Source organism: Gavia stellata, chromosome 6 (genome assembly GCF_030936135.1).
Source record: "Gavia stellata isolate bGavSte3 chromosome 6, bGavSte3.hap2, whole genome shotgun sequence".
NCBI lineage: Eukaryota > Metazoa > Chordata > Aves > Gaviiformes > Gaviidae > Gavia > Gavia stellata.
Window position 1 is genome coordinate 12,351,642 of NC_082599.1, and position 26,432 is coordinate 12,378,073.

The window sequence follows — 26,432 nt, forward strand, 5'->3', positions numbered from 1 at the left end:
TTTTTTTTTAATTAAATTTTTTCTTTTTTCCCTGTGGGTAATTAGAAGAGACTTAAGTTTTACAAACCAGTTGTTTTGTGTAATTGCACACAATTACATTTTTCTGATTGCCAACCTATAAAGAGTTTAGGTTTGTTCTGAAAAGAGTTTTCAATATTTGCTTGTTCTAGTAAGAAAGCTGACCCTTGACTTGCTTTAGTCTTAACATGTTTTACCAATGTAAAGGCAATCTTCATTTTCTTGGGGAAAATGCTGAGGTAAACATGCTTAATTTGAGTCCTTCATAGGAAATTCCCATACATGGATACTTTTAATCCCTTAGCTGAGTTAGGAGTCTGAATATTAAGTTGGCAAAGCTCATATCAGAAAAGGATACTTTTAGCAGCAGTGGTTATTCACCAGTGCCCAAACCCTGAAAAGATAGAGTAGATTTAGTGCTTGGTACTCTAAAAATAATTTTTTGTATGTGTTAATGGACAAGATCCTGTAATTTGACTGCAGTTGTTTGGAGATGCAGGAATCACTATGTGGAATTCATGTTTTGATGTTAACAAGATGTTATTGCTGATGTTAACAATCCCTGGCTATGACAGTTGTTAAGACATCAGGAAAACATTAACAGTTTATGCAGAATCCTAAAATAAACTGAAATGATATAACTTGCTCCATCATAAACTAACTTCCAGGATCTCTGATTCTTTTGGATCAGGAAAAGGACTCTTAAAGGAAGGTATTTCTTCACCCAGCAGTTGAAGGGAATAAAACTTTTTGGAAGATGTAGTTTTTGACCTCACTGCTTAATGTTACTGCACAGGAAATTCCGTTCATTAGTGATGGTGTAATGTTGCTGGGCTGGTCCTGTGTTGACCAAGTTTTGATTCTTAGTTCTAATATGTCCTGTCTGCTTAAGAGACATTTTTACAGAGTATTTCAATTGGTCTGCCATGCAATTGTTTCAGTTTGTATTGAGTTTTCAATTGTTTATGTGGTAAATAATTGTTTCCTTATTAACAAATCTCTGTATAGAAGAAGGTACGTGAAAATACATGGTTTTAAGAAAGAGGACAGACAAAGCTGAAACACACTCAAGATATTATTGCCCACTTGTTTGCATTTGTATGTGATAATCTGAGATCTGCTGAAGTTATTTTAACAACTTTCTACAGTGCAGAGGCCTCTTGTTAGCAAGTTGCATGTTTTTTAAGTATTTATTTTCCTTTCTTGGAAAATTGTTTATGTATGGTTAAGGAACTAAGAAGTAATCCAGGCACTATCTAGTTTATCCAGTTACTGGTATGTGAAGTGAAGGACAGCAAAAAAGAAAGACGAAGAAAAAAAAATGTGTAGAAAAAGCGTGCGTTAAATAAGTATCTGTATCTGTGTATCTAGTGTTAGATAGTGTTCTTGAACTCTTATCTTCCATGTGTTCATTCAAGACTGCTAATACTCCAAAAGGAGTTTTATAGCCTTGCTGTTAAATGATCAATGAAACCACTGTCCAGTAGTTTTGGAAAATCTGTGCTTGTTGATGAGTAGGAGATAGTTTCTCCTAGCAAACTTTTGCATGAGAATTTGACTCAACATTAGAAAGACAGAATGCAAGCATAGTTCGAGTGTGGGGCTGAGAGTTGAAAAACTTCACGTTTGGAATTTGAGCTAAGCGCTATATTAGTCCTTAACTGTTTATTTAATTCTGCTGTTCCACTTCTCATATGTGACTCCATTTAGTTTAAGGACTATATTCAATGTGAAAATTGCATCTGTAAGATTGTGTTCAAGGCCTATAAAACTCTACAGTGTTGTTGAACTAATAATCTTTACCATTAACCCATTTTCTTTTCAATGCATTCTTAATGATTGTTCCTTCTTCTGCTGTGAAACTGAAATGCATATTAGCTGTTAATTTGGAATTCAAACAGGGCATTTCATTTCATCATTGGAAAGTTGACATACTCAGGATTTGGAATGCTCTTGCAGATGTTCTTTAACTTTTAAAAACCTTTGTGGAAGTAATTTGCTTTAATGACATACTTAAGACCACCTTTTTTGCTACCAAAAACTAATGGGATTTTAACCTTAGTTTATTGTATCTAAAATGTAGACTTAATTAATTTTCCTAACTTTTACTAAGCTGTAGATAAGTCTTAATGTGATTTGTGTTGAATCATTTAAAGGTTTTGACTTAACCGGTCAGATAGATACCTGCCCATAATTGCAGGCAGAGGAAAACACTAATAAATTGAAGTCTTCTTTATGTTTCAGTTTTAGCAATGCTTTTCATATAGTCTTTCTCAGAAAACAGTTATGATCTTGAAGACTTGTGTGGTAAAAATAAGGTATTTTTAACAGTGGTTTTGCTCTTTGAAGGCATCTTTCACCACTCTTGATTTCAGTTGTCTCTGGAAGTGTTCCAGCAAGACTAACTTTTTTTTTTTTAAATATTGCACTCCCCTTTATCTGAAAATGTAGACTTTCTCCAATTCAGTTCCTTTCTGTAGATACTGAGTGTTTTCAGCCTTCCTATAGTGCCTTGTAATTTTAACCATTTTTGCTAGACTTTTTTTTCCTTTCATTTGGTATTACTTATGCACATACTAATTTGGATTTAATGAGTCTTCTCTGTTTTTCCCTAATAGCATTGAATTTGAGGGAATGTGCTTATTAAATGTTTAGATGAGTTTGACATATCTTTTTAAAAAAACCCCACTTTATTACACAAATAAACTGGTATGTGCTCTCAGGTTAATGTTTGACTTGATTAGCTTTGTGCAGTTTGAAGAAAAACAGCAGTGAGTGTTTTAAATGGGAATGTTTCTGGATTTTACTAAAATTGTGTAATAAGTGTGTTTTTTAAAAGACTTTACACTGGATAGCATGGACCATCTTTAAGTTATCAGATGTACTTGTTTGGGTATAGGCAAGGAAAGTTTCAAGGTTTTTTGTTTTTAAATAATAATCCTTTACCCAAACTGAATGGGAAGTGCGCACTGCATTTGTGCAAATTGTTACTCCAATGAGAATGCGTTACTATAGTACAGAATCGTTTATCTTGCATTCTGTAAAAAGCGGGGTTTTACTAAAAAAGAAAAAAAAAGAGGTATGTTTGCTTTCCTACTAACAAATGTCAAATTTTTGACAGTAGTGAACTATTAGAACACTGAAGACTCGTTATGAAAAAGTTAGTATCTATTTGTATTTGTGAGATAATTACTTAATCTTGGGTCAATGTGGAAAAAAAAATATGTTGGTGTCTCTGCTATTTCAGATTGTATCCAGTTTTAAAACTACAACATCAAGGGCAATCTGTCAACTGGTAAAGGAATATGTTGGCCACAGGGATGGTATTTGGGATGTCAGTGTCGCGAAAACTCAGCCAGTGGTGTTGGGAACTGCATCTGCTGGTAAAGTTTTGTGTTGCTTGAATCTTTAGAAAATTCTGGTTTAGTCCCTAAGCTATAGCAAATGTAGATCAAAAGCGTACTTGAATACTTAGCTCTACACTGAAGAAGTCAATTTAAAGATGTTCAGTAGCTGAAAAATTCTTAAATTGGAGTTTTTTGAAATGCTTTTAACCTTTAGAAGGTTCAGGCGTCCATGCTGGTGTTTCTGAAGTATGTGCCATTTAACTTCCATGCAGGTCACGCTCTTAGGGTCATTTCTTGCCTGTCGGATGGTGTAAATGGGTGGGTTGGGGAACTGCTTGCTTGGAGAGGTCTGTCGCACAGAATACTATACTTTTGTATACAGAGATCCCTGCAGACTTTCTACTGTAGTATTGTTTAGCCTTTGTTTTATAGAAGCCGTAGACTTAGTCATAGTTTGCATATTCTTGCGTTCTTACATTCATCTGGCTTTTTGCCTAAGGATCTAGGGGCAACTAAAAATCTTAATTTTCAGATCTTGTGTAACTTACTAGATTCCTTCCTTTCTACTTAAGAGGGGGACCAGGTACTAACGAATAAGTCACTAAATCTCCTGTGATCCAAAAATCAATCTAGAGGCTTGTGTGGATTTAGAAGATTATTAGGGAAATAAACCATAACCAGTTAGAATTGGTCAGTTTGAAGTGACAGTCTTTTGAAACTCGAACAGAATCTGAAGACACTTACTGGACATAAATAGTACAGACCAGAAACCTCTGCCTCATAAACTTGAACTGCTACCATTTTTGTGTCCACTGAGGGGCACATTTTGTCTTTGTGTGGGATGACTTGTCTTTGTCCTGATTTAAGTTGGAAACAGCCATTCTCCAATTCAGCTTTAAGGTTCTCCCTACTTACAAATACTTACATTAATTATTTATTTTGGGGTGTGGCAGGGTAAAGGAGTGGCATTGGGAGTGATTTCCTTTTAAAGTAAGTTTTCGTAAGGCTCTGCAGTAACCTATATGCAGTTGGGACTTCTATGCAGGAAGTAAATAGTTTGTGCATAGAACTCTTGTTTGTAGTGACTGCCTTTTTCACCACTGAGTGCTTTCTGTGTTCTTTCTGAGTCTTAAAATACACAGTTGGAGCTTTATAAATAAGTATATAACCAAGGCAGAAAAAATACCAAAAGTAGAATTTGCCTTTCAATACGTACTGAAAATTAATCTGATTGGGACAGCACCTTCGCTTTCTTTGAGAGATGTGTATTAAGTTACAATGATAGGAAGCTTTTATATTTTATATATAAGGTACTAATCAAGAGGAGTTGGTCTTCTCTACATTGGAAGATAACTTGCTTGTTGAATTGGTTAAAAGTGAAAGCCATACATTTGTAACAATATTTACAGCTATTTTTTAATCTTTGTAGATCACACTGCTTTGCTGTGGAGCATAGAAACAGGGAAGTGCCTTGTCAAGTATGTAGGGCATGTTGGATCAGGTAAGATAAGGGCATGTTGTGAAAACTGGAAACAGAGTGTGTTTGGGAGGGAGAAATGTATTTTGGACAACTACGGAAATGTTTATTGTGGTTTCACTTGCAGGTTTGCTAACACCATTAACAAGTCAGTTGTGAAGTTCTATTAATCTTCATAAAGAGAATGTTTTGTACTGTGATTCTTTCTTAGAGAGGCATATTATGACAGTTCTGTAAATGCTAAATGAATAAACAAGTCCATATAAAGAAATTTACAGGCACAGTTATGACACTGAGAAGTTCAATGTCGGAACTCATTGAGGTCTCATGCATATGCAAAACAAGAGGAGTTTATATAATCAGAAATGAGCTGTTTTGCAGGATCTGTGTTATATTTGGGATACAAGATACAGATGCTGGGTGACCATCTAGTTGCACTTCTTTGTTTAATACATGATCCCATATATAATTTATTGCATAGTATTAAAATCTTGTTTTGAAGACAGTTAATTCAATATAGGCATTTGTCTTCCTCTATACCCGTATGAATATTTCAGAAACAGTGTTTTTAAACCCCTCCTTGGGCAGAGAGGTGTAGTGCAGTAAGTGGTTTTAATGTTAATTTTTGGTGTCCAATTTGACAAGCACATGATTAGCCCTCTTCTATCTCATAATAGGTTACAAAATAGGGTTTTATAGACCAAAGGTGGAGAGGTTTTCCATAGCTTTAACTTGCTGTTGGAAGTTGAGCACTTTTAGTGATCATACCCTGGAGTGTAGAGTCATGCACGCAGAAAATGAGAAACACAGTTATTGACCTGTTATGTTTGGTTAAGTAACTCGGCTAGCACATCACATGAACTTTGCAGCAAAGATACAAATAGAGTTAAGTTCTCCAGAGAGTGGTCAGCTGCTTCAACCATGAGTTCTACTTTTTTTTCCCCTGCTATATGACTTCTAGCTCCTACAGCACAAAGATACTAATAGATAGATGCATAGAAAAAACAGGTAACATTTCAATTTGTTCAGATATCTCATGTTGCTTGCTGCGTGGAGAGGGTACCTTTAGCCTCCAGAAAGTCACGTTTAAAAACTCCAATCACTTGCATTTTTATGCCGATAAGTGGTTTTTTTTTTTCTTAACTTGCTATTTGGATAACCATGAAAAGAGTAAAAGCTCTAGCCTGTATTTAAACAGTTGTGTGTAAACTAGGGAAAAAAATTATAAAATTTATATACACTATGATTTATAAAAATTATATAAATTATATATAAATCATGTATTTTTGATGTAGTAAAACTTCTGTTTACTTGTTTTTTTTCTATTTACTTGTTGATTTGAAATGGAGCAAAGGTATTGGGTGCCAGCAGTTGGTGCACTGTTGAGTTAGTTCAGTGTGAACAATTTAAGAAGTATCTTTTTAGACTCCTTACACCACACTCTCCTGACAACATAAGCCTCTATTTCACTTGTACAATGGATGGAAATTATTTCTAAGTTCTTTCATGAAGAACTGTTGAAGAGAAGCTTAGGGATTTTGCAAATGAAAGTGCTTAGTAATGAAAAGTAATTGAATCTTATGCACTGAAATAAAAAATGAAGAAGAGCTTTGTGGGATGATAGAATACTTGCAGGACTGTTTTAAAAAAATAATGTTTTGATTACATATGGTTGCAGGACTGAAATCTAATTTGTTTTATTTGCGTTAGGTTTTTAGGCATTTGTTCTTGCAATCTTAAGCAATAATGATAAAGTTGATGGTCGTATATAGTAAGTTTTCATTATGTTAGAAATAGTTATGAATACTTAAATTGTCTTTATGGAAGTCCAGAGCATTATCTCCTGTCAGCTTACACACGGTTATTTGAATGTGGTTTGTTTATCCTCTATGACATGAAACACTTGTACTAGATTGAGGAAATAACTTTCTAGAAAATATGTATTGTTGTATAATCGACTATAGCTGATTTCCTTGATGCTACATAGGTTTATGTACTCAAATAGAATACCATTGTGCTTTATCTCACCTAAGAGATTGCTATACTGCAAAAAATTACTTAAAACTGAAGACTTTGTGATTTTTTTTCAATGCTTTTAATGATAAATCACTGTGAAATAATTTTTTTTTGCTTTGTTTTACACAGTAAATTCCATAAAATTTCATCCAACTGAGCAAGTGGCTCTTACAGGTATGTAAAATTTTTTTCATATGCTGAGCATGTTAGTCATGACAGAAAAATAAGTGTCATTCACTAGCATTTTTTTGGTTGTAGCCCCTCATCCTACTGCTTTGTCAGTATCCTTGTTGATTGATGGAATTATATTTTAAGGCATAACAAATCAGAGCTAGATCATTCCATCTGTGCTTGTCATATCATTGTAATTTGTGCTTGCGTGCTCCAAAACAGACACTTGGAGTCAGACATGAGCTGAATGTTCACAAGTCCCTGGGGCCTGTTGGGATTCATCCCAGATTTCTGAAGGAGCTGGCGGATGTTATGGCAGGACCCTTCTCGATCATCTACCCAAGGTCTTGGGAGTCTGGGGAGGTCCCTGCTGTCTGGAAACTAGCCACTGTTATTCCAGTCTACAAGAAGGGTGTGAGGGGGGAGACACAGGGAAAAAAACAACCTGTCAGTCTAACCTCTGTTCTTGGAAAAATTATGGAGAAGATTATACTGAGTACTATTGAAAGGCATTTAAAGAATAATGCAATCATCAGGCACAGTCATCATGGGTTCACAAGGAGAGAGTCCTCTTTAACTAATCTGATATCCTTCTATGATAACGTCCCCTGGCTAGTGGATGAAGGGAAGGTTTTTCTGGACATTAGTAAGGCTTTTGATACTGTCCCTCACAGCATCCTTCTGGACAAGTAGTCCAGCTGTGGGACGAGCGGGTTCACGGTGTGCTGGGTGAAGAACTGGCTGAAGGGCAGAGCTCAAAGTAGTGAATGGGGCTACACCTGGCTGGTGACTGATCACCAGCGGTGTTCCTCAGGGTTCAGTTGTAGGGCCAGTCCTGTTCAATATATTTATCAACCATCTGGATGCAGGAGTTGAATGCACCATTAGCAGGTTTGCTGATGATACCAAACTGGGAGGTGCTGTTGACTCTCTTGAGGAGCAGGAGGCCTTGCAGAGGGATCTAGATAGATTGGAGCACTGAGCAATGATTAATGGGATGAAATTTAACAAGTGCAAATGCCGGATTCTGCAACTAGGTCCAAGTAATGCTGGGCACAAGTATAAACTGGGAGAGGAGTGGCTGGAGAGCAGCCCTGCAGAAAGGGATCTGGGGGTGCTGGTCAACAGCAGGCTCAATGTGAGTCAGCAGTGTGTCCTGGCAGCCAAGAGGGCAAACCGCATCCTGGTGTACATCAAACACAGTATAACCAGCTGGTCAAAAGAGGTGATTATTCCACTGTATTCAGCGTTAGTGTGGCCTCACCTTGAGTACTGTGTGCAGTTCTGGGCCCCACAATTTAAGAAGGATGTGAAGGTCCTTGAACATGTCCAGAGGAGGGCAACAAAGCTGATGAAAGGGCTGGAAGGCATGTCTTATGAGGAGCAGCTAAGGACTTTGGGCTTGTCTAGTTTGGAGAAAAAGAGGCTGAGGGGCAACCTCATTGCTCTCTACAGCTCCCTGAGGAGGGGAGGTGGAGAGGGAGGTGCTGATGTCTTCTCCATGGTATCCAGTGATAGGTTGCGTGGGAATGGTTCAAAGCAGCATCAGGGGAGGTTTGGACTGGACATTAGGAAGCATTTTGTTACTGAGAGGGTGGTCAAACACTAGAACAGGCTTCCTAGAGAGGTGGTTGATGCCCCAAGCCTGTCTGTGTTTAAGAGGCATTTGGACAATGCCCTTAATAACATGCTTTAACTTTTGATCAGCCCTGAAGTGGACAGGCAATTGGACTAGATGATCATCGTAGGTCCCTTCCGACTAAAATAGTCTATTCTATTCTGTCTTAACCCTTTTGAAATACATGATGTTGCCAGAAGTAAAGGAAAAGAATATTGTGATATTGACTGTGCAGAGAAAACAGCTCGAAAATATGACTTAGTGTAAAGGTGTTTTCAGGACTGAGAATACCATCAGTGTAGCTTCAGGTTTAAAAACTGTTTAATGTGGTTAATACTGTGGTTCATATGGTCCAGCAATTAGGGCACTAGCTTTGGGATTAGAGAGATCTGGATTCAATTTGCTGCTATTAGTTAAGTCATTGTAAAATGAGGATGATTATTACTGAGGTTAGAAATTAAAACAGTGCTTCCCTCTGCATCTCCCGAGACTGCTTTAGAGGAAGGCAGGGAGTAGAATGCCTTCTATCTAGGCTAACAATGATTCAGGTTTGGCTATTTGTTTTTTTCTGTTTTCATATGATAACTTTAGTCATTGTTTCAGTACCATAAACAATGTTGGCAATATAAGCTGATTTACAAAAAGCAAACCAACCAACCAACCAAAAGCTGTCCATAGCTAGATTTTTGTTCTTCTATTATGTTTCTGACAGGTGGTTCTGCAAAGTATTTCCATTGAAAGTTTTCAAGGGACCTGTTCTTTAGTATCACTGGATTGATTTAGAACTGATTAAAATTAAAAAGTATTCCTCCCTCATCCAGAGTACTGATACCAGAAGTAATACAAGGTTGACCTTTCTTCTAGTCTTCTTACTTGGTCTAGATGAGATGTTTTTCCAAGTGCTTTCATGTACATTGCACTTGCCAGATCTATGCATACTCCTAACAAACTCTTTCTTCTCAATCTAGAACTCTCAATACTGTGCCCCTAGGTATTAGAGCATGTTTGTTCTGTCCATAACAAGGAGAATCTTGAGTTTCTCCTTAGTTAATAATGGATAAGTCTATTTCCAAAACAAATGAAGTCTAAAATCAGGTGGTACCTGCTGAGCTGTAAACTGGTGCTAGTTAAGCTGCATTGCTTAAGGCAGAAGCAGAATAGCTTCACACTTTAGTGTGGTTTTAATGAGCAACCCAAAAAATATTTAATGGAAGAAATCATTGAATGAAGAGGAACCCTAGTATTTTGAGAAATAACAAATGAAGGATGGCACCTGTTGATGTACTAAATGCCTTCTTCAAATGTTATATGTTAGAACAGCAGTGATATTCATGTTCTGATGTGTAGTATTTAAGTGGATGTTTTCACTGTAGGAATGATTAATTTGGTAGCTACCTGTATTTTGCATGAGTTATGTTCTTACCAATATTGAAGCCAGGAAGGTAATCATTGATGTTGAGACTTGCTTACCAAAACAGTCATAATGGTGTCTGCTAGAAAAAGATGCAACTCAGACAGTATTGCCAAATGTAATGTTAAAGCTTGTTTTTATTGTCCATGGAAATACTCTTACTTAGTCTCTCTCTCTTTCTTTTTTTTTTTCCCCTCCACCTCTTCCCCCTGTGCAGCATCTGGAGACCAGACAGCTCACATCTGGAGGTACATTGTACAGTTGCCTACACCTCAGCCAACTGCAGACTGCAATGTAAGCAATCAACTTACTGCAACCAAACTAATTGCACAGCAATTTCATCAGATACAGGTTTTATGATAAAACTGTTAAATTTACACATAATTAAAAAATTACATTATTTCAGGATTGCAAAAGGTGGGATTTTACGGTTCTAGTTTAACAGATATATTTCAGCCTTTCTTTCAAGAAAGACTTACTTCATGGTTTCAAAGCTCTATCGTACAGAATAGAATATGCAGCTGCAAGTATATTAGTTGACTTTTTGTTCAAGGTAATAAATGTGTAAGTAAATGAACTGTTGAGTAAACTTTTTTTGTAATAATTCAAATAATAAATAATAATGAAGTTCTTTTTAAACTAGTTAAATTCTTGTAGCTTAACTTATCTGAGGCACCTGTATTAGCTATAGTTGCTATGAATTGAAAACTGATGGTAAAGACTTGTATTTTTGGCATTTATTTAATTGTATCTTTAAACTTGATTTTTAATCAACCCTTGCCAGCACTTATCACACTATCTGACGTTGTTGTCCCCAGCCTTTTATTTAGCCAGTACTTACTGTAGACTGTCAAATACTGTATTTGACTTAAAAGCACCCTTACTAAATTGTGAAGACAAACATAGTTTATAGCGTGAGCTTCTCAGTAAGCTGAGCAAGAGATGGCTGTATAATGAGAGCTAGATTTCTGAATGGAAAACATTTGATTCCATTTATTTGATTTGGCATTTCTATTTTGAAATAGCAGTACAAATGTTGTCTTTTTCACATCCAAATATGAAAAAAGCGTATTTGTCTTGCATAAGTGAAATAGGGTTCAGAGATCGATGCTTCCTGGTCAGCAAAAGAATTTATTTTGCATCCAATTTACATCAGCACTACATGATGACAGTGTATTGACCAGCAGACAAATATTGGTGTCATGATTTTGATTCTAATGGATAAAAATACGACTCTAAATGATTGTCTTCCCAAACATTAAAATAGTTAGATGCTTCCAACTCTTAAATATTTGAAGGAAAAAGAAGTCACTTGATACATGTGCTGCAGTGAAACTTGAGGGTAATACAGTGAGGGGAATATAGAAGACTTACCACATAATAAAGGGGACATATATCCAGAGCTAAACAGTTCAGAAGAGATTTTAAAATGAAGTAGGTATTAAACCTGTATTTAACTCACTGGTATTATTATTCCTTCAACTAAGTTTTTGATAGTGAATAATACCTGAATAGGCTAGATTCTACAGACTTAAGTTACCCCCATTCACACTAAAGGGACTGGGAAGCATTTACACTGTAAAATATAACTTAAGAGGCATTCCTTCCCATTTATTCTAAATCTTTTTTCTCTTGCATTGTATAGCAAATGTCTGGAGAAGATGAAGTTGAGTTTTCAGATAAAGATGAACCTGATGGAGATGGAGATGGTTCTAGTGATTGTCCCACTGTCAGAGCCCCATTAACTTCACTCAAAAGCCATCAAGGAGTGGTCATAGCAGCTGACTGGCTTGTTGGGGGGAAGCAAGCTGTGACAGCGTCATGGGATAGAACAGCAAATCTGTATGATGTAGAGACTTCCGAACTTGTTCATTCTCTTACAGGTATTTGTTCACACACAAAAAGATAAATTGGTGGTTTATTTTTATATGTGGGATTATTTGTAGATAGCAAAACATTGGGAAAAATAAGTTGTTTCTCTGGAGTACAATTTGAGCGTGTACAAGACTTGAGCTGCTGCTCAATATTGTAATGGTTTCTAAAATTCCAGCCTTGTTAATCCTCTGAGCATGAATTTGTGTTCTTTTAACCTTGTGATACATCCTATGAAGTAGTTGTTTTTAAACTGAATATAGCCAAATTTTAGTTCTTGCAAAATAAACTAAACTTTTACAGCAGTACTAACATTAGAGTTCAGAATTTTATTATTATTATTATTATTATTATTCCTATTCTTTTACTGTTTGGGGAAAAAAAGAAAAAAAAAATTAGCAGCACTTCATTCCAAGCGTATGTGGAAATGAAAAGTCTTATTTTCATTACCTTACATCTTCTCATCTGTGATTGTAGGGCATGACCAAGAGCTAACACACTGTTGTACACATCCCACCCAACGTCTTGTGGTGACATCATCACGCGATACAACCTTCCGTCTGTGGGATTTCAGAGATCCTTCTATTCATTCTGTGAATGTCTTTCAGGGCCACACAGAGTAAGTGACAGTTCCTTCACAGGTTTTTACAAGTTCCAGAAGGATAAATATATTCAGTTGCTAATCTGAACAAAACTGTTCCTGTGCTCTTCTTGAGGTACTAAGTTCATTCCCCTGTTTTATGAGACTGATTTTCACAGAAACCCCTAACTGTCCTCCTTCAAATGTAACACAGCAGTACTTAATTTCCAAAACAGCAGCCAGGGCTCTTGGTGTGATATTGCTTATATGGTAAGTCTAGATAAAACTCCTTACAATTAAAGGTAATTTAAGGTAGGAGGGTTGTTTTCTGCATTTGTTATGCCTGTAGCTTAGGGGTATTGCTGCAGTGCCGTTAATCAAGCAGATTACCTCTGCTTGTCATGATACCCAGTGTGAAATAAAGGTTACTTCTTGGGAACCAGTGGGGAAAAAAAAAAGTAGGCTTAATTTTACTCCTTAAGCTAAAGCTTCTAATTTGTACATAAAATAAGAAGTTAAAGTAAGGGCATGTTCTGTCAAAACAGTGGTTTTGATGTAACATTTTTAGTTGTCAATTTACGCCTTAAGTTTTTGTACTGGCACTGGTTGAATATGGGAAAATTCTTTTAATCAGAGCTTTGACAGATGGAAAATGCATGAGTAACTTTGAAATACTTTACCCAAGGAAGTGAATCTGTTAAGATCTTGGAATGTTTGAACTTGACTGTTTCAGAAACAAATTCCACTTCCCATCTTCAGAATAAGAGATAATTGTTAGTCCTAGCTCAAAACAAAAAACCATAAGTATTTATTCACGTTTCTATTTTTTAATTCAAATGTGTAGTTTGCATTACGACTGTTTCAGTATCCGCTTTCTCATTTTTCCAGCTGTTGGCTAACCTGTGTATAAAGTAAAACCTCTTTAAACCCCCCTGCTCCGGACTCCTCAGCTTGATAAATTATTATTTGTCATGACAATCATCCCATATAAGTAGCCATCTTCTCCTGATAGAAGAGTAAACTTAATTTTGTGGTTGTATTGGGTTTGCGTGGCAGCGCTTTGGTAGCAGGGGGGGCTACAGGGGTGGCTTCTGTGAGAAGCTGCTAGAAGCTTCCCCTATGTCTGATTGAGCCAATGCCAGCCGACTCCAAGACGGATCTGCCACTGGCTAAGGCTGAGCTAATCAGCAACAGTGGTAGCGCCTCTGTGATAACATGTTTAAGAAGGGGGGAAAAACCGGGAGGCGGCAGCCGGAGAAGAGAGGAGTGAGAATATGTGAGAGAAACAACTCTGCAGACACCAAGGTCAGTGAAGAAGGAGGGGGAGGAGAGGCTCCAGGCGCCGGAGCAGAGATTCCCCTGCAGCCCGTGGTGAAGACCATGGTGAGACAGGTTGTCCCCATGCAGCCCATGGAGGTCCACGGTGGAACAGATAACCACCTGCAGCCCATGGAGGACCCCACGCTGGAGCAGGTGGTTGCCCGAAGGAGGCTGTGACCCCGTGGGAAGCCCATGCTGGAGCAGGGTCCTGGCAGGTCCTGTGGAGCCGTGGAGAGAGGAGCCCACACTGGAGCAGGTTTGCTGGCAGGACTTCCGATCCCGCGGGGGACCCACGCTGGAGCAGTCTGTTCCTGAAGGACTGCACCCCGTGGAACGGACCCATGCTGGAGCAGTTCGTGAAGAACTGCAGCCCATGGGAAGGACCCACGTTGGAGAAGTTCGTGGAGAACTGTCTCCTGTGGGAGGGACCCCATGCTGGAGCAGGGGAAGAGTGTGAAGAGGAAGGAGTGGCAGAAACAATGTGTGATGAACTGACCACAACCCCCATTCCCTGTCCCGCTGTGCCGCTCGGGGAGAAGAGGTAGAAAAAATCGGGAGTGAAGTTGAGCCCGGGAAGAAGGGAGGGGTGGGGGGAAGGTGTTGGTTTTTTTTTTTTTAAGATTTGGTTTTACTTCTCATTATCCTACTCTGATTTTGATTGGTAATAAATTAAACTAATTTCCCCAAGTCGAGTCTATTTTGCCCATGATGGTAATTGGTGAGTGATCTCCCTATGTCCTTATCTCGACCTACGAGCCTTTTCCTCATATTTTCTCTCTCTCCTGTGCAGCTGAGGAAGGGGAGTGAGTGAGCGGCTGTGTGGTGATTAGTCTGGCTGGGCTTAAACCACGACAGTGGTCTGCATCCTAGAATTGTTTCATGCCATCATTTTTGTACTCGTCTATTGCTTTTTCTAGAATGACTTCTAAAAGTTGGAAGTTTTTGTGTCCATTGGTGCCTGCATTTTTTCCCAAGCTAATTAATTGCTTTGTCCCAGGACATTTTTTCAGAGAAAGGAACATGATTGACAGCAGTGCTTTCCCATATGTATGCTGAGATCAAATGATGTTGATCTGGGGTGATGGTGCATACTGTAGAAGGTGTTAGCTGGTATTCTGGCCTCTGTCACTGAGACCTATAAACTATCAGGGAGCTTATTTTTTATGAATGGAATAGGCCTTGAGCAGTCTCTTCAGTCACTCTTATTCCAGCTTTTAATTGTCTTCATATTTGTGTTTATCTGTTGTATTGTCTGTCTCCATTTTGTTCTTTGAATGTATGAGTTTTTAGGATTGACATAGGCTTTTTCACCAAATACAGTCTAATTTTTAAGAGTCTCAAAACCTGACTTCACTGTTTAATGGCTCAGGTTGTTCAGCGCTCTGTTGTGTTGGGATGATTGTGTCACGGAAGATGAGTATTTCAGAGGAATGCTGTCAGACGGGAGACGGGAGCTCAGTATTTTACAGTCGAGACATACTTAGAGGGATTTTATTTTTGGTCCGTTGTTGTACTGGCTATTGGCAAAATATTTTAAAATTACCCTCTGATCAACACTGTAACAATCTTCTCCCATTAAGCAGCATAGAAGAAACTGTTTTATCTGTTGACTGGAAAATACATACACACACGACATGTTTTGGCTTTCCTGAATTTCTATTTGAATAATTTGCCAAGTTTTTAATATTCTGATAGGCTTTTGGAGTCAGTTCTGTAAATTGGATGTTACAGTCATTAACGCTGATGATTTAAAGTCCTCAACCGTAAGTTTTAACAGGCTCTTGCTAAGTCGTAGCTGATGAATAGCTGTTTAGAGCTCATAGAGCAGCTATTTTTTTCTGTGTATTTCACCAGATCAACTCCTAATGCGTTAAACTAATATAATTAGATGCCAAACATCTCAATCATGAGGCCCACATACGATGTTTATTGTGTCGTAGCCCCCAAAATCTCACTCCGTCCTGATACTCCTCCTCAGGAGGGATCCAAACCGGCACCGACTCCTAGTGATGCGTGGCTCAGAGTTCACGTTTCGTTCCCTCGCGCCCTGTTTGCCGCTGCCTGCCACTCGCTTGACTCCTGAATGGTGTGGAACTCCTCTCGGGGGTGAGCGCTTCCCCCGCAGCAGAAGGAAGCGGGAGGCGGCAGCGCTGTCCGGGCGGCCCGGCAGCGCGGGCGTGACAGGCGCGCCAGCAGGTGGCAGCACCGCCCTGCCGGCCGCGCGCGGCCCCGGCCCGCGGCCCCCCTCCCGCGGACAACCGCGCCAATAGAGGCTGGGGGCTCTTCGCGGCCCGACCCTGAAGTCGGAGGGGGGCAGACGGCTTCTGCCGCTTGAAACTTTGCATCCGGCGTGGGATTCCTGCCACCAAGAGCAGTTTTTCGTTTTGGAAATGCGAGGGAGGGGATCGAGACTTTAAACCTGCTCGGAAGCAGGTTTTTTTGTTCCCTGCGGTGTTAGGCGTTATGCCTGTTTGCATGCTAAAGACGTAAGTGGATAGTGTGATTTCAACTTCCTTTTCAGTAGCCTTAATGAGTTAGATTTAATATTTAGTCAAAATGGCACATTAGCTTGTAAAAAATACATAAAGTTAATTGACATCCAGAAATGGAAAGTGCTTGCTGTGCATTGCCTTGTACTATAAAGTGATGTTCTGTCAAAATAGGTGTATATATACCTGCTGTGAGAGATTATTTGTATTTTAAGTAAGTGGACTAAGAAATCACCTATTATTTTGGTGTTCTGAGCACAAAGCTGCTTGCTTTATTAAAAGTGGAATATTTCTACTACTGTGACAGTCAAAAAAAATAAATTCTTCTCCAGTAAGGCCAGAAGGAATCTGTTGTGATCAGCATATCTGTCTCCAGCTTCTTGCATTGATGCCTGTTTTGAATTAGGAGGCAATTTTAGTTGAATTGCCAACTGTATGTTAGGTTGTTCCAATGATAAAGACTTCAACTTAGCCCTTGGTAAATTCTGTAAGTTGCTCACCCAGCTTTTAGTTAACCTTCCTGTTAAACTTTGTGTGCCTCCCTAGTCTGAGTTTGTCTAGCTTCATTTTCCAGCTGCTGGATTTTATCTTGAAGAGCTTTGTTTCCTAGATTAATAGATACTTAGGTGATGATAAAAGTTTCCTATATTTTCTTCTCTACAAATTACCAGTTCTTTTTTACAAGTTACCTGTTTTGCCTCAAAGTGTGTTTTCTAATATATTTTGACATTTATCTACCCACAGACCAAGATTAGTACATTGGTACTGGAAAGTACCAATAAGTACATTGGTGGCTGGAAAGCTGCCCAGCAGAAAAGGACCTGGGGGCGTTGACTGACAGCCGGCCGAAGATGAGCCAGCAGTGTGCCCAGGTGGCCAAGAAGGCCAACGGCATCCTGGCCTGTATCAGAAATAGTGTGGTCAGCAGGAGTAGGGAGGTGATCGTGCCCCTGTACTCAGCGCTGGTGAGGCCGCACCTCGAATGCTGTGTTCAGTTTTGGGCCCCTCACTACAAGAAGGACATTGAGGTGCTGGAGCGTGTCCAGAGAAGGGCGACGAAGCTGGTGAGGGGTCTGGAGCACAAGTCTTCTGAGGAGCGGCTGAGGGAACTGGGGTTGTTCAGTCTGGAGGAGAGGAGGCTGAGGGGAGACCTTATCGCTCTCTACAACTACCTGAAAGGAGGTTGCAGAGAGGTGGGTGTTGGTCTCTTCTCCCAAGTGACTAGTGACAGGACAAGAGGAAATGGCCTCAAGCTGCGCCAGGGGAGGTTCAGACTGGATATTAGGAAAAAACTCTTTACTGAGAGAGTGGTCAAGCACTGGAACAGGCTGCCCAGGGAAGTGGTGGAGTCACCCTCACTGGAGGTGTTCAAGGATTGTGTGGACGTGGCATTGTGGGACATGGTTTAATGGGCATGGTGGTGTTAGTGATGGTTGGACTTGATGATTTTACAGGTCTTTTCCAACCTTAGTGATTCTGTGTTTGACCAGTTTAAAGCATCTGTTCCTTTCAAGATATTCCTGTTCTTGCTTCAGCTATTAATGCCATCAGTGATGCTTTGTCTACCATTTTTCTGTTGTTTCTAATCAAAGAATGCCTTAGGCATTCACCATGTGTGGATCTCTCAATCCAGCTTCTGTAAGAAATGCAATTTTTTTCTGTTGAAACATTGTTTTCTGCCCAAGCCTTACTGATTAACTAGATGATTCTGATATTACCTTGTTCTGTGTGCTCTGTTTTTTTTTTCTCTTGCATTTCATTGAAAACAGCCCCAAACTTGCATTTCATACACTGTTCTGATCCCACATCTGCATATGCATATTCTTTACACACTTTAAATGAAGGTTATGGTCTGGACTTTAAGCTGTAGTGTTAGCTTTCTTTTTTTATTTTGTGTTTCTAAACATGTACATATTTACGTTATTACATACATGTAAGGGAGCATGTTAAGGTTTCAACAGTTTTCTTAGAATTGTTAGCAGCCTTGTTAGCTGGTAGCTAAAGCACCCCACTTTGAATTTGTCTAACTTCCCTTGTTGGTAGCTTCTTTGTGAATCTGTTTCGGGACAGACTGGGGCCAGCATGTTTTGCATGCCTTCACCTCATCCAAGTTACCTGTCTTTGCTCTCTTGCACAGCTTGAATACTCCATTTTCTATTCTAACCTCCTCCTATTTTGTACAAAATCTTTTGTACAAAATGTTCTTTACAGTTGTAAAGTTGTTAAGGCAATGTTAAGTTGATAATTATTGACCTAATGAGGACCAAGAAAAACAAATGCTATGGTGTTTTCTACTTTCTGGCAAACATTCTAAACAAACTTGATGAGTATGCATTTATCCCAGTTTTCTTTATAGATCTGGGCATACCATTTTTTGTAGGGTTTTATTGCAGTGACAATGAAAAAGAAATGCCAACAGCTGAAGCTGTTACTGGCTATTAAGCTTCACAAGTAGGTTGTCTTATGGCCGTCTTTGTACTAGATTTGACAAATATTTGTAAGTAGACTCTGTTTGCTATTTGATAGAATCTTAACTTGGTTCACAGTGGTAAGGTCGTAAGGAGTTTATTCTTTGGGCATTTCTGATGGGTGTTTTGTTTTAGTTTTTCAGTAATTGCACACATCTCTTATTTTCACCTACCAAAATAAACTCCAAAGAAAATAGAAAAAACTAAGATTTTTATTAGCATATTGCTACCATGTGCACATAAATGTACCATGACTGAGTTTGTAAGCCACAATAACTAGTATTCAACTTAACTAGTATTAAGATGTTTACAGGGAAAAGCTGTCATCAAGCTAGGAGGGAAGGCATTAAAATATGATGTTACGGAATTGATATTAGAGAGATTCTATAACTACTCCAGATTTTTTTTTTTTTTTTGAGTGAGGACAATTAGATTTTTTTCTGTTTTGAAATATTTTTTGCCATCTTTATTTTAAAAGAATTATCAAAATGCTCTGAAGTTTAATTCCAGCTTCCTGTAAAAGGAAGGTACAGAGCTGTTATAGTGAAAATCAGTTGCAAGGAGGCTTCGCTATAGGAAATATTCCTTGGAGTTCTAAGTAACTAATCTTAGCAAGTTCTCTACTATATAACAAATACTGCGCACTTTGAAGTGGAAAGAGACGTGCTGCAACCACTCTTTTGAAATTCCGGGAAGTGAGTCATTCTATAACTGTTAGTTGTATGTCAGTATTTGAATAGTTTGGCAAGTAAAGAAAGTTACAACACTGTCATGGAGTTACTGAAGTGACAAAAAAGCAGTTTGAAAGATAATAATTCTTTGATAGTTTTGTTTCCTTTATATTTTTGTACTTTTTCTGTTGTCATTGGCTAACTTCCTCATGGTAAAAATTGCTTTCTAATTAATAAAGAAATATAAAAAAATTGATTAAACTACTCCTTAAGCTGTAAGAGTAAGTGCTTAAAATTAAAAGCCCTGTAGCTAAAACAATAAAAAAAATTCTTTGAGTGTTTTATTTTGGGGAATGGGGTGTGTAACATACAAGGTTTAGCTGTACTCAATGTTAGCCATTAGGGGTTTGTCAGTCATTTCAAAGAAGATGTAGGCAATAAATCTGTATCCAGTTGCTTATGAGTGCTTTAAGCTTCACTGCAGTAGATGGAGAGAATCTTAATTCCATTCTTGAGTGCATGTGCTAAAAAGTGCTATGATTTTTTTTTCAAATGACCCACAAAAGAGCATAACCAAAGGTCTTTTCTTTGTATCCTGTTGAATAGAGCATAATGCTTTATAGTGTGTTGCCATTTTAAAGCTTACATAACATTTGCAGCAATACTGCAGGGATAAATGGACTTTTTTTATCCCATAATAAATGTAATGGAATTGATTTTAAAGATATCTACACCTTAACTAATTTACTAACTTGCATTTGAGTAATTCTCATAAAAGCTAGTGATTGTTTTCAATCCTGTATCATTTTATTATTTTAAGACAGATAGAGAAAAAAGGAGATACCGGCAATTTTCTCTAAATGTCATGAAACACGTATCTCTGGAATAGACATTGTTGATTTAAACACTAAAAAAATGACTTTTCAATGCTAACAATTATCTCTGAATTCCTCCTCTTCCCCTTTTGTGTTAATTCCTTCATGGTTTGTTCTTACCGTTTCTCAAGTTGGAGGAAAAAGCTCTGCTGATATTTGGAGATGAATCCACAAACAGTCTTTGGGAATTGTATGTGTAGTTCTTCCTGGAATCAGGTGCCTTTAGCACTTCTAAAACCTGAATGTCTGATCAGATGTGGTGGTATTGGTGTGCTCTTTACCTGGTACTCCCGTGGCCAGAGCCGTCACCCTTTAAAATGGGCAAACTGTTGTCTGTACCTGGAGGTTTTAAACCCACATCCTGGCTTTCCCCCCGGGCTGCATACTGCTCTGTGTGGGATTATATAGACTTAGTTCCCCTAAAAGAAAGGAAACTCTTGTGCAGGAAGCGCTGTCCCAAATACAGCTTCCTGTAGGTTTTGTTCCTGAATTTTACTATTTAAAATGAGAGACATACCTGATCAGTCAAATTTTGCTGTTTAACTGCAGTTTGGTGTACAGTGAATAAAATCATCTGAAAGCTGTGTTTTAGTCCATTTTCCCCAGAACTTCATCCCACACACAGGTTAATGTTTACGAGTAGTTGCCTTTTCACCAGCACGAGAACATGTTGTCTCCAAGTGTTCAATGGTAAATCCCAGTATAGGCTGCAAATCCAGTTGGAAAGAGCAGCGTTAACTTTTTTTTTGGTGCACTGCCAGTAAGGGTTCTGCATCAGCATTTCATGGTCCAACATTTTCAAGATTTTTTTTTTTCCCTTTTCCTCCCCTATGTGTGAAATTTCAGCAGATTGTTATGCAAAACAGTTTTGTGTCTCAGTGTGACTGGGGAGACAGCTGTTCAGCCTAATGAGGAGTGCTAGCACTACAGTATTTCTGTTGATTGAGACCCACAGAGGGAGCAGGATGTTCGAGGCCAGGCAGCGGTGTGTGGTGAGGAAGTGCCATGCTGTCAGCTGGAAGTACACGCTCGGCTGCTCCCTACGACAAGATAAATGAGTTTTGCTGGGGTTTGGCGGAGGCTGAAGCTTTTCTGGAGAATAGTTGTAGCACACCAAACTCCCTGTGGGACCCATGGTTTGAAGTGTCATAAGACTGCTTCCTCTTTGCCAGTTTTTTTTTTTTTTAATGTCCTACAATACCTGTCATCTTTTTGAGTTATTAAAAACCTAATGTCTTCTAGCATTCCATTAACATGGGGTCTGATGATCTTTTGTTGACACTTCTTATTAATTTAGCCAAGAGGATGTTAAACACAGTTTTAGCTGGGTTAGAACAAACTGAAGACTAGTATCAACAGAAAGTAAAAATAGCCACATGAAAATACAGGAAACAGTCTTTTAATTTTTGTGATATGGGTGGGGTTAGGGAGGCAATACTTTTGAAAGGTTATTTGTATATTGGCTGCTCTGCCAACTTCTTTCTTCCCACACAGACTTTCCTTCCCTTTCTTCTCACCTTCCCCCTTTAGTTGGGCTGAAATCCTGTTTTAGTTTATAAGTAGGAAGTGACCTTTCTTCTTGTTGCTATTTTGTCTTAATTTAAAAAAAAAAACAAAAAACAACATGAGATGCATCTGTCTCACCTTAAGAGATGCCCCAGTTTGGAATAGCAGAGGAGACAAAGTATGATCTGTAGTGCATAAGAAAACCTATGAGTACAGCATTTGCTCATGTTTTCCTAAGTCAGTAGTGTTATACATGTTCTTGAATTTAAACGTATGTGGGGTTTTTTTAAATACTAACTCAGTATGTTCCACTTTAAAAAAACAAAACAAAACCAAAAATACCACCTGGTCTTTACTCAGACGACAATCAAGTGCTGATAACCCCTCCCCAGAGCTGTCAAGTTTGTGAGAACGATAATTGCTCTTGGCCTCTCTAGACTTGGTATTAAGTTACTTAAAACTTCTAGTCTTGCCAGTCTTATTTTGAAAATGCAGTGTCTTTGAGAATTGAATCGAGTGTATCTGTAGGTTCCCCTAGAAGAGTAATGTTTCATTTTTTTTTAGAGCATAGTATCTAGGACTGTTATGCAGTACATCCATAAACTGTTTGCTTTGAAAATGTGACCAAAATTCTTGATCGTAAACAGTTGGTTCGGTAAAAAGTGCTTTTATAACTAGCCTTTGAATTCAAAGCACCTTATGAAAAAGGCTTTTTTCGTAGTCATGTGTGCTTGCAAGTAGTGCATATCCCATCCTGCAATGCCTTACAAGGATGAACTGTTGGGAGGGTAGGCAGAGGATGAAGACCGCTGTACACCTTTAAAGGTGTCACTGAAAACAGCCCAGCAGCCTTCCCTTTCTATCACTTGCCCAGTCGCCAGAGAGAGCTACAGCAGAACTTCCTTCCATTTTTATTTTACAAACTTTTTCTTAGTTGTACCCAGTAATGTCTCAATGAATAGTTAAACTGAAAACAGTACAGAAAAGGATTTTGTTTTCTTTTAAGCATCTCTGTTTTTACAGGAGCAGTAAGGGACAAGCTGACCTAGAGTTGGCATTCTGTTTGCATGGCGATAGTTTTGAATGTTTTCATTTGAAAAATGATAAATCTAAGAATGAGACAACTTTATGTGGTCCAAGAAACTTAACTATGTTTTACAGTGATAAATGATAGAGGAGAACCAATATGAGATCAAAGAAGCTGGAAAGCTGTTTAAAGTTATGAAAAATGCATCCAAAATTGGAGGGTTATTTTAAGACGGTTTCATAACATATTCCAAGTGTAATTGGAATAAAATATATGATGGGGAAAACCGATCAGATTTGTGTGTTGGCAGCAGAATACTAAAATGCTGTCTATTCACTCAGCTGGAGCTTTTCTATAACTTGAATTCCTTATACTGTTGCGTACAAGGAAGTCTCTCAATGTGTGTGCAAAGTATGGAGATTTAGTAGCAGATTTTAAACTTATAAACATTGTTTCAAATGTGTTACAACAGTGTAGAGTTCAGTGAAAGTCAGAAACATTTCACTGAGGTATTTTGTAGCTTGTATAAAGAACTAGTGAGGAGAGAAATGCAGATGTTGGTAAGTTTAATGGAGGTCAGGCTGGTGGAAGACAAGTTCAGTGCTAAGAACATACCAACCTTATTCTGCAGTAACTTCACTATGTGAATGAGTTTTCTTCCCAAATGCAAAGGTGCCTGACAAAAGAGATCCATTAGCTGTGGCCTTCATATATGTTTTTAACTTTTTGACTTTTGGTTCCTAAAGTCCGGAAGATCAGGCAAAGACCTCTTGGTTCTTATTGTAATCATCTCCCTGGTAGCTTAGCTGCACTCTAATAATGCATTAGGAAACTCGGTATCATGAATAAAGTGGGCCTTCATCCTAATTAAAACTTAATTTGGTGTCAATTTAAATTAAAAGGCTCACATAAACTGGTCCATTGTGACCTGGCTAGTGCTAATCTTAATCAGCAGCTTGGATAGGACATGAATTCAAATTTCTGCAGAACAACGAAAGTGACAGTAACAACTGACAACTTAAATTAAAATTACTAAATTCTAAGAAATGGAAGTGCATGACCCAAGTTGCAAGAAGGGTCATTCAATCAAATCTGTAGAAACAGAGTTGAGAAGCCTTCCCTAATGATTTTAGGGAGAGACAAAAATGCTTTGTTAGTATATTGTGTGGGCAGAAAATAACTGGTTTTGAGTTGGGAATTCACGTAGTACTAAAATGTAAATAGTAGTACAAAAACTTGAATTGGTTAATGTGAAACAATAGGTAAAAGATGTAAAAAAAAAATCAGCGTATCATTATGAGAACTATTCATTTGAGATCAGCAGTGTAATGTTCTCTGAAAGTATAAAATACAAAGATAATAAAATTCTAAAATAAAACTCTTCATATACTGTCTTCTGGTTGAATTTCCAATTTTTTTTATCTGACTCTCAGACTTTACCTACTTGTAAAATAGGAATAGAAATCACAATTAGAAATTATTAGATTGCTTTAGCTATTGCTAGTGGAGTTATACTGGAAGCTCTGTGTATGTATTACAGCATGTTTAGGTCTGTGTACCAAATAGCTTTAGCTACATCTCAGGTATTTTGGATCTTCTTGGTGTCTGTGCTGTGAATGACAAATGCCTGGGGTAGTTCTACAGAAGTCTTTGGATGGGAAGTGAAAGAACTTGACTACTAGTCTCAAAACACTTGAGAAAAAGAATTGTACTGTATGCTACTAATTCAGATTTGGTTGTCTGATAAGGCTACTGGACGTTACAGAACTTGAAAAGTGAATTATTAAGGTTTCTAGACTGGGACAAGTTTATTTCATATTAGTATCAGTGGAAGAGGAGAGATGCCTCCAGAGTGACTCTCTACTGTTGGACTTCTTTTCTTAGCACTCGGGCCAGTCAAGCCCTGTATAGCTTAAGTGACACAGCTTCTTGTAAGAATATTTTTTAATTCTAAAATACCCACAAGGATTTTTAATATTTCAGGTAATTTATTTAAAAAAAACCAACAAAACAAAAACCAAAACCACAAGTTACATATTTTAAAGAAAACACAGGAACAGAAAATAAAAATTTAAATCAGATGCTAGTTTAGTAAAGAACTTTAGAGCTTGATGTCTTTGTTTTTACTCCTGATTGTTTAGCACTGTGACATCTGCAGTTTTCACTGTGGGAGACAATGTTGTTTCTGGTAGTGATGACCGTACTGTAAAAGTTTGGGATTTGAAAAACATGAGGTCTCCTATTGCAACGATCCGTACAGATTCCGCAGTCAACAGGTAAGCAGAGATCTGAGTTACTATTTTTCATAATTCACATTTTCTTAATTAATTCTTAATTTCTTTCACACATGGGAATGGTTCAAAGCTGCGCCAGGGAAGGTTTAGACTGGACCTCAGGAAGAATTTCTTTATCGAGAGGGTGGTTAAACACTGGAACAAGCTTCCTACAGAGGTGGTTGATGCCCCAAGCCTGTCAGTGTTTAAGAGGCATTTGGAACAATGCCCTTAATAACATGCTTTAACTTGGTCAGCCCTGAATTGATCAGGCAGTTGGACTAGATGATCGCTGTAGATCCCTTCCAACTGAAATAGTCTATTCTATTAATTCACTGAATATACATTTAATTTTAGTCACTAAAATTAAAGTTGAGGTTTATGAGATTTTGAAAAAGATCTGAAGTGGTTTTATAAAATGCAGTTGTAGTCAACATTTTTTTAGTAAATACATATTGCTTTTCTGACACTTTTTATATGGGATGCAGATGTTAAGGCTGTTTGAGTACCTAGTACAATAGAAAAAACCTTAATGGTTTAATGCTTTTTTCTTTTTTCACTTGTGAATTCTAATCAGGAAAAATTCAACTGTATCACTTCTCATCGGCTTAAACTTGTACTGTCAAGTTCTATTTGCCAGGCTCACTGTTTTGTACATAACCTACTTTTGTCTCTTCTGTGCAGGATTAATGTATGCGTTGGCCAAAGGATCATCGCCCTTCCACATGACAACCGGCAGGTTAGATTATTTGACATGTCAGGAGTGCGATTAGCACGCCTCCCTCGCAGTAATAGACAGGTAACTGAATATTTATAGCCTTAAAGTATGTCTGTTCTTCTTTCATACAAGGTTAAAACTAGGATTTGGTTTCTCTAGCTTAAAAGCTGAACAAATGCTGAAAGACACTTGTCTGTACAAATACGCTGTTGTTACTTATTGAAAATGACCAACATGCAAATAAGTAACATATTTTGAATTTTTTTTTATTGCAATTGGAAATGATGTTTCAACTGGATTTCATCATGTTTTTTCTCCTTACTAAATTGAAACTGATGTCTGCCTTTTCTATGAAATGGAAAAAATACGTAAGAGCATTTCAAATGAGTTTTAATGTCTTGATGTGAATCATGTCAGAAAAGCGACTCACTATGAGGTTTAATTTTTTGGGGTTTTTTTTTTCCAATTACAGAGCGTTTAATTTGTAATGCAAGAAACATAAAAGGAAAAAAGTAGGGGTCAGTTTTGTGAGCTCACCTTGTATGATATGGTGATAAATCTTTTTTTTTTTCCTA

General features: G+C 38.0%; 1 protein-coding gene across 1 annotated transcript in view; it reads left to right on the forward strand.

Moving 5' to 3' along the window:
* Positions 1-26,432, forward strand: part of WDR37 (WD repeat domain 37) — a 39,809-nt gene that overhangs the window by 9,079 nt on the left and 4,298 nt on the right. The window contains exons 5-12 of the mRNA XM_059818417.1: positions 3,266-3,401; positions 4,795-4,866; positions 6,988-7,032; positions 10,276-10,352; positions 11,704-11,941; positions 12,408-12,549; positions 25,008-25,142; positions 25,824-25,938. Coding sequence (XP_059674400.1) covers positions 3,266-3,401; positions 4,795-4,866; positions 6,988-7,032; positions 10,276-10,352; positions 11,704-11,941; positions 12,408-12,549; positions 25,008-25,142; positions 25,824-25,938 — 960 coding nt within the window. The remainder of the gene's footprint in view (positions 1-3,265; positions 3,402-4,794; positions 4,867-6,987; positions 7,033-10,275; positions 10,353-11,703; positions 11,942-12,407; positions 12,550-25,007; positions 25,143-25,823; positions 25,939-26,432) is intronic.